This window comes from Prionailurus bengalensis, chromosome X (assembly GCF_016509475.1).
Source record: "Prionailurus bengalensis isolate Pbe53 chromosome X, Fcat_Pben_1.1_paternal_pri, whole genome shotgun sequence".
In the NCBI taxonomy this organism is placed as follows: domain Eukaryota; kingdom Metazoa; phylum Chordata; class Mammalia; order Carnivora; family Felidae; genus Prionailurus; species Prionailurus bengalensis.
In genome coordinates, this window is record NC_057361.1 from 59,389,363 (window position 1) to 59,397,751 (window position 8,389).

Below are 8,389 nucleotides of genomic sequence, written 5' to 3' on the forward strand. Positions count from 1 at the left end.
TGGTGAACATCCTTGAAGGTAGTAACTTTAATTCATGCTCCCAGTGCCCAGCAGAGTGTGTGGCCCACAGCAGGTGCTCAGGGAGTGCTGAACCCAATGCATTGCCTCAGTCAGTGGGAAGCGCTTTGAAAGCACTTGCATGGGATAGGTCTGACCTTAGTCCTGAGAAAGATTGTTAAAATATCCAAGGAAGAACGTCTCCGGGAGTCTGAAATATGGGTAGGACTCTCTGGGCTCTTGGACTGGATCAACATGAGGATGGGGCTGGCATCCCCAAGGCCAGGATCCAATTCAGTTCTAGTCTTGTCACGTGGCATGCTTCTGAAGCCACTTCCTCTTCGGCAGGTAATCTAATAGCAAGGGCTATATCCCCAAACGTTGAACTTCTCAGGCCCAGCCCTAATCTGTTATCTCTAAGGTGAATGGGTCAGCCTAAGGAAACAGGCCAGGAGGCCTGGAGTTAGGAGGACATGCACACCAGTGAGTGCCCCACACTTGGAGGGAGACTTGAAGGCACCTAGAATCCCAGATTATAATCATGGGAGACTGCTACTTTCACAATTTTCCAGAGAAATCTTAGCTCCCAGGCCATAAAATGCTTCTTAGGCCCTATCTATTGCCCATAGGCAAGAGGGCAAAGGGGTGGCCTTAATGGGTCAAGATTGGGGCCTAGAGAGTGGGTAGGGTGGCTTTTAGAGTTGTAAGGTGGGTACCATGTGGCCAGAACAACACTTCTGACTTGGATGTGCAAGTGGTAAGGAGGCTGTGGATGGGTCTGAATTAGTCTAACATCTAAGAACGTCCCCAGCCAGCCCCTGTATTCAACCTTTTTTTTTTTTTTGTTTCTTTAATTTGAGAGAGGGAGAGAGCATAAAATCTGGGGAGAGGCAGAGAGAAGGAGAGACAGAATCTCAAGCAGGCTCCATGCCATCAGCGTACAGCCCGATGCAGGGCTCGAACTCATAAACCCTGAGATCATGACCTGGGTCAAGATCAAGAGTCGGATGCTTAACCAACTGTGTCACCCAGGCACACCCCCTGTATTCAACCTTGAATAGGACAGCCTTCCTGGGGTCTTAGGACAATGAGGCTAGGTCCTTGGGCTCCTGGAGGGATAAGGGTAGTGGCAGTGGCTGGAGGCATTTGGTGAGCAGCCCCCTCTGAGCCTCCCCCTTCCTCCCAGCTATTCACCCACCACCCCACCATGAATTGCTAAAAGGAACATCTGATCACACTACAGGCCTTTAGACCTCAATGAGAAAAACTGTCAGCCAGCCCATCTCTTTGTAAGTAACTTTTATTTTTATTTACAACAGAATCGGTGGCTTCGTTCCTCCATCTTTAGGGACAGTTGGCATCAGCAGCCAGATGGAAAGTCCGCCGTGAAGTCAAACTCATTCTGCCCCAGCCACAGCTCTGGCAGCTCATTGGCCCGGTCCAGTCCCAGTTCCACCACCAGCGACATCAGCACCTCCTCATCCACTGGGTCCGAGTCGATGATAGCAGGGCTCTGGGCACCAGTAGAAGGAGAAAGTGACCCCGCCCCTCCCGCCTGAGCTGCAAAGCCCCAGTTTTGTAGGGGCCCTGCCTCCCCAGGTTGGCCCGTAGTAGCGGCAGCCATCCCATGATACTGGCTATTGAGTTTCTGCAGCTGCATACTGGCCAGCAGATGAGGGGCAGGGTGCAGGTTGAAGGGTGGGGGTTTAGTGGGAGGGGTGGCGGTAGGAGAGCCTATTGGAGATGGAGATCCTGAGGAACTAGTGGGAGCCCCACTGGCCTTGGTTCCATTCGAGGATACCCCAGGGTAGTGCAGAATGGCCACTGCTTTGCGGTCTTTCACTCCCAGGTTAGAGTAGGTCAGAGAGCTCATCTCTTGGTTGGCATCCTAGAAGAGAAAGAAAGGCACAGCATGGTAGACCTGTTAATGGTTCTGCCAGCGCCATTCATCAGGCTCAGAAAGCCCCTATGTGCACTTCCTTTGGGGCTAGTGGTGGGGAGGGAAGAAGGAGGCCCCATGGAAGGTTAGGCTTCCAGCTCGAATATCCTTTTACTACCATGGTTCTGAGCGCTGAGCTCAGACCCAAGTCCTCCGTGCTGGGCACCCACCATCCTAAGTGGGTTCATGGCTTTCATCTCTCTCTCCCTGACCCTTCCTTCACTTCACCATTTTTCTTTTCACTTCACCATTCTGAAAAGGACATCTCATTGGCTCTCTTCTCAGCCTCACAGCAATCTTTGCAATGGAGTGGTCTTATGACCCTCTATTTCTCTGTTCCCTTTATCTGCCATCTTCCAACACCTCGGTGGGTTCAATTTGACCACATTTAGGCAGCAGCTATTCTCAGCCTCCCCAAAGAAATCACTGCCGTTTCTTTCCTCTCTGCTACAGGACACTAGACACCATGCATAAGAGGGCCTATCACCAGGCCCATATCAGTTTGTCTTTCCATGCTTCAGGGTCTCCATCTGCAAAATGGCACCAGTTACCTCCTTTGCAGGTGAGGTGCCACCCTTGACATCAAGTGCAGGCCTCGACATGGTTGGCATTTCAGAGCCTTGGCAGAAGTTGGATAAACTGGTGGGAGATGATGCTGCCAGCTGGAACTTTTGTGCTGTATGTGAGGGAAAAGAGAGGATAAGGACAAAGTCTTCGTTGACCAAGAAAGCACTAGCAAAGTCCTAAGCAGGGTAACTCCACACAGCTACAAGGCAAGGATGGCACCGGGGTTAGACCCAAGACCAGAAACCACCTGAGCACAGGGAGGAGATCAAGCTAGAACATTGGCCCGAGACAGGAAAGGTGCTTGATTTAGCCATATGCTGCCCAGGCAGCAAGCTACCCACATCACCAAGGGGGGGGGGGCACACGTTATTGTTTCCTCACACAAGTGACTTCAGGGCCCCAAGTATGTGTGTGAGGTGCACAGCTTCTGATTCTGAGGACAGGAATGTCCCTGAGCAAGTAGCACACTTTCTCAGTGGACCACTGGTGTCCAAGGCTGGAGACCTGAGACCTCCACCGGGATTGGGAAAGAGGGGAAAGAGGGCAAGGAAGACCTGGAAAGCTGGCTGCTTTGGCCCAGGGAAGGAATACGTCCCCAAAGCTAACATCATGGGGTTCCAAAGCCCTGCCTTGGGCACGGGTCTGAGAGAACCTGGGCTGATCAGGGTGGTCCGGGGATGCTAAGGCAGCCAGAGAGCAGCTAGAAATGTCTCGATTTTCTCCATGTCTCCAAGACAACCCTGGCAGCACTGGACTTTCCCAGGATATCTGCTCTGAGCCCAGCCACACCCATCTGCAGGGACTGGTGGGAATGACTCTTCCTGGAGAGAAACTGAGGCACTGAAATGCAATGGCTTTCCCATTAGGTAGCTGTGGTTCTGGGAGCAGGATCTAATACTCCTCTACCCACATGCCTCACCTGACCACTGGCCAAGTCATCATACCTGAAATGACTCAAATGGCCTCTGAAGAAATGATTGCCTAGCTCAAGTGCCAAAGGATTAAGGGGATGAGGGGGAAAAGAATGCCCCCAAACCAGAAAATAAAAAAAAAATCTCTGGAAAATCTCAAGTTTTCTTCCTAGAAGCTTGTTTTTTTAATCCCTATATATTCTAGCCTTCATGATGACTTAGAGATGTAGAATTTCCTATTTACAAATACCTCATAGCTCAAAGATTCTTCAGGACCTTAAAAAGTATCTCTAATCTTTCCAACAAGGTTTGAATTCTCCATACCTCCCTCTCTCCAGTGGTCATTAGAAATCTGTTCAGATACTTCTAGAAAGTGACCGCTTAATGCCTGTCTTTATCATCACCACTTACTTATCAGGGAAGGAGGCAAGAAAAATAGAGAAAGGAAGAAGGGGGTGGGGAGAAAACATGAGAAAATCAGCTTCTGGGTTTGCCACTGCTGCTTGATTGGAGCCCTGTTTCTTCTCTGAGGCAACACGAGAATATTTCAAGCCAGCGATCACAAGACAAGGAATCTAATCCATGTCATCTTCAAGAGCCCAGTACCTTTGGTATCAAGCAATTTCATATCCAAAGAAAAAATGTCTGGGGGGGGGGGCTTGACCATCTTTCCCCCTTCCTATCCAGCCTCCCTCCCTTATGCTGCTAGGCACCAGAACGCACCAAAAGAAAACACAACATTAACAACAAGAAGAAACAGGAGAGAGAAAAAGAAGTAGGGGGTGGGGGAAGAACGAGAAAAAAAAAAGTATCTCTGTTTTGATATCAGTTCTTGGGAAGACCATTTTACCATGTCTCCCCCTTCAGGCTGGGAGCTCCCCTAGGCGGGACCCTGTTTCCATTCGGATCTGTGGCCTCCCATCACCGCCACCTCTCCACCCGCCCTGGGTCTGGACTCAGTAGGCGCTCAGTAAGTGTTATTGAATCCGTCTGAAGAGGCAATACCATTTCGATCGGAATGCGGGCCCCTGCTTCCCCCAGTTTGTCCCCACTCTGCCACCCAGTCCATTCGAAGGCAAAACTTGGCAGCGCGGAAACGTCCCAGGCTGCTCTCCAAGCTGCGGGCTGACCACTGCGAAACCTCTGCAAGAGGCGGCTGGATAACCCGAAGCAACAAGTGCCTCTTCGCCCGCCGGTGTCGCGGGCCCCAGCCACCAGTTCCCAGTCCCGCCTCCCTCCCTTCTCTACGGATCTTCCCTTGGGCCGCCAGCCCCCTCCCTCCTCGATGGGGGTGGGGAAGGTAAAGGAAGTAGAGAGAAGGGAGAGGCAGGTAGGGGGCCGAGTCTTTGACCTGTTGGGGGACCAAAAGTTAAAATGGCACCAACCGGATGGCTCCATCTCGATTGCTATTTTCTCACTCAGGAGAAATTTAAAAATCCAAACAGTACTGCGGCTTGGCTTGGACGTGCTCTAACCAGACCAGTCAGTTTCGCCACCTGAAAACTAAAGGCCCGTTGTTTGCGGACAGCTCGGCTGCCCTCCCCGCCGCATCCCAGGTAGAGCTGCGGTAGTTGGGGGCGGCTGGGAGCATCCCTGCGCGGTGGGCGCGAGCACCCAGGCCACTAGGGCCTCGAGCGTCGGCTCCTGCAAGTGCGCTATCACGAACCGATTGTAGAGACTGGATGGGCGGGCGGGGAGAAGCGCGGGGTCTTGGGCTCCGCAGCGAGTTTGGGTCCCCGCGGTGTTACCGCGCGCGGGGGCGCACTCGGCGCCGGCAGCCACTCCCGCGCCTCATCAACACTTACTGAGCGCCCGCTGAGTACCCGACGCGGCCGCCGGCTGAGCCTACCCCTTAGCCAAGCCGCCTGTAATCAGTGCTATAAGCCGGCTGCCAAAAGAGTGAGAGAGGCTCGGAGAGGTTCGGTAACTTGCCCAAGGTCACAGCGCTAGAAAGTGGCGGAACCGGGATTCGCAGCCAGGGCGGTCTGACTCCAAGTCCGACGCTCGGTGAGGCAGGGACTCAGTGCGCGGCCCGGCCCAGCCGCCCTCGTTTATAGGGAGAGGGGTGTGTGCGTGGGTGTGCGTGGGTGTGTGGGCGTGTGTGTGGGGGAGAGTAAAGGTCTGCTGAGCAGAAGAGGCAAGTTGCCCAAATTCGCTAACTTCCATCCCGCAATTCCGCTGAACTCGTCCCCCCAAAAGCCCCTCTCGTCTCCAGTCCCCGAAGGAAACCTGAGCTTTGTGCAGCCCCACAGCCGGAGCGTCCAGATGCGGTCTGGGCGATTAGCAAAGTCGGTGGAAGCCAAGCTGGAGAAAGCGCGGACGCGGGGAGAAAAGGTGCTGCGGTCTCCCCGAGAGAAGCGGGCGCCCGGCCCGGCTGGCGGAAGGCGGGCGCGCTGGCGAGCGAACAGGCTCGCTGGTGGGCAGGCGGCGGCCCCTCCGCCCCCAGTAGAACAGCTTTCAAACAGAAAACAAGTCCCCCAGAGGACCCCGGCCCGCCCGGCCGCCGCCCGCTCCCCACACCCGCTCCGCTGGAGTCCCTGGCCCCACCGACGAGCCCAGCGCCCTGCCCGGCGGCCCGGCTTACCTCTGCGACGCCGCCTGCCCTGGAGAGAGGGAAGCGCGGAGCCCGGTGAGCCGCGGGCGAAGCGGCGGAGCCCCCAGCCCCTGGCACGCACGCCGCCACCGCCGCCGCGAGCCGGTCGCGCTCAGTGCCACCCGACCCCGGGGCGCCTGGGTAAAGCCCGCGCCGCCGTGCCGCCGCCGCACCGCACAGTGCCGCGCCAAGGAGCCCCGGCCCGCACCCGTGCCCGCCCGCCCGCCCGCAGCTTCGGCGCCTGACTCCGGGGCGGTGGCGGTGGCGGCCTCCGCCGTCCCTTCCCGGCGCCGGGGACCCGGGTCTCAAGCCCCCATTGCCGCCCGGATAGCCCTGACGCACACGCAAACGGCAGCAGGCTGGACTCGGCTAGGAATCCCAGGAAGGACAGACCCTTTCCCCCCCCTTTCCCCCCCCCCCATTTCCACGTCTTTATAACCGGCTTAGGGCATTATTAGCACATGTCCTGGCTCGTGGGCGAGTTGGTGGCAAAATCTGAACTGGATACTCACTGAGGCCCAGAGCGGGTGCTGTGCCTTCCTCGGCCCTCTTCCTCCTCGCCGGGAACGACCCCTCGCAGGCAGGCTGCGGGCGGGCAGCCGGGCGGAGCGAGCCTCCTCTTGGCAGCTCAGCGGTGCCCCTTCTGCAGCTGTGCCGCTGGGAACATTTTATAGCGGCTGCTGGCGTGTGTGGCCCTTTAAAGGCGCTCAAGCTGGTGCAGTCACCGCGGATCGTGTGAAAGCGAAGGGCCGGCTGGGGAACGGAGTCCTAGCGGCCTCGCTGGTCGGACAGCGCCGGGGACCACCCGCGGTTCCCGGGGTGCATCCGGCGGGCCCAGGCCATGGGCACCCTCAGCTTTGAGCCCCAGGCCGACGCCTGCGCCTGTAAAGCTGGGGGTGGCCCGTGCCTGGGACATGGTCTCTCCCCACCGCCCTGCATGGACTTTCCCAATAAATTCCACTTAGCAATTTCGCTGAGGCTAGGGAGAGCTGTTAGTGTCTGTTTTTTGACCTAAATCTAGCGGGTGGCCAGAGCGGGCTTCAGGACGTGGGGGGGGGGGGGGGGGGCGGGGTGGGAAGAGAGGTAGAGAGGTATGGCCTAGGGAATGGCCGGGGAGAGGGGGACAGGGCTCGTGCTGGCCGGGCAGTATTTTGAGTTTTCTGCAGGGCTTTCTCCGAGCCTCTTTGCCCCCTCTGGGCCGCACCATCTTGTTGAAGGGCTGAGGCCGGGAGTCGCTTTCCCCTTAAAGTCCCCGGATTCCGGACAGAGCCTCATGGAGGGCCTATCCGGCAGCTGCGGCTTCCCTCGAAGGCCTGAGCAGGAGTTGGGCTCTAGGGATTCTCTCTTGTGGTTAGCCCCCGGCGGAAGGAGGCTGGCGGGATGCGATGCGGGTATATGCTTGCCTATCCGGACCGTGGGGCCAGGTGCACCTCAGGAAGCCCGCCGCAGAAAAGCCAAGAACTGGCAGCCGTGTCCGAAGAGCTTGCCCCGGAGCTTGAGGGGATCCCTTCTGCCTTCCCATGATGCCAGGTTATTTTATTACGATTATATAATCATTTCCATCTAGCAGGAATAACATTTTGCATTTAGAGCACATATTTCTCAGGTTGGGATACTATCTTACAAATGTTTAAGGGAAACATTCATGTTTCCTGCATGTTCATGTTCCTTGTGGCCAGCAAGCTCCCATCTCACCTCTTACGGGAAGGCCACGGATTTTCCCTCTACTAAACTCTCTTTTTTGGCTCCTTTCAGCAGCTGTTCATTTTACACTGTTTATAAAACATGCTCTTTTCTTAAAAAGTCCTGATGTTAAGAGAAAAGAGGTGAGGGAATGTCATGAAGTCATTTTCACTACGTATGTGTTCCATCTTCTTAATTGGATTTGAAGACCTAAAGGTCTTTTTCTTTTTTCTTTTCATTTTTTTCTTTCTTCCTTCCTTCCCTTACCTTCCACACACTTTTTCCTAAGTGCCCTGCATTTGCTCTTTGAACAAAGTTCTGTTTGTTGACGGACTAGCCGGCTTACTGACTTAAGGATGGGGAGCAAACAGAGGGACGGATCAAGGCCCTTCCTTAACACCTGGAGGAAGCGAAGGCCGTGCTCTGGACTCCAGCTAACCCCCTTCCCCAGCCCCAAAAGCTGCCTTGCACAGCTCTGTTCCTTCCCTCTCCCTGCCTCAACATAAACCCCAGGAACGTTACACCCACACACCATTTCTCACTTTGCCCAAAGATCGTTGGGTCATGTCCACTTTGCTTCCTCTAAAAGGCGGGATCTGTCGGAACCCAGAAACCCTACAGAGTTTGCCTGTGAAATACATCCGCAAGCCATCTTGGTGTTTGCCTGAGGTGAGCGACCCCAGGGTTTGGAATTGTGTT

The 8,389-nt window shown here is 55.5% G+C and overlaps 1 protein-coding gene across 7 annotated transcripts; it reads right to left on the bottom strand.

Moving 5' to 3' along the window:
* Positions 1-1,279: 1,279 nt before the first annotated feature.
* On the bottom strand, positions 1,280-6,739 carry CITED1 (Cbp/p300 interacting transactivator with Glu/Asp rich carboxy-terminal domain 1). 7 transcript variants are annotated; one of them, XM_043569856.1, is made up of 4 exons: positions 6,350-6,364; positions 5,999-6,017; positions 2,488-2,612; positions 1,280-1,885 (listed from the first exon to the last, which is right to left on the bottom strand). In XM_043569856.1, the coding sequence occupies exons 3-4, from the start codon at positions 2,545-2,547 to the stop codon at positions 1,358-1,360; spliced, it is 588 nt and encodes a 195-aa protein (XP_043425791.1). In that variant the 5' UTR covers positions 2,548-2,612; positions 5,999-6,017; positions 6,350-6,364; the 3' UTR covers positions 1,280-1,357. The 7 variants fall into 7 exon arrangements, with proteins under 7 accessions (XP_043425791.1, XP_043425787.1, XP_043425788.1 ...); XM_043569852.1 differs by lacking the exon at positions 6,350-6,364 and adding an exon at positions 4,800-4,917 and having other exon boundaries at positions 5,999-6,153; XM_043569853.1 differs by lacking the exons at positions 5,999-6,017; positions 6,350-6,364 and adding an exon at positions 6,520-6,739.
* Positions 6,740-8,389: the final 1,650 nt, after the last annotated feature.

Coding starts and splice junctions, on each gene's coding strand:
- CITED1 (XM_043569852.1), bottom strand. Junction 1,886..2,487: donor GCACCTCACCTGCAAAGGAG/GTAACTGGTGCC, acceptor TTTCTCTTCTAG/GATGCCAACCAAGAGATGAG.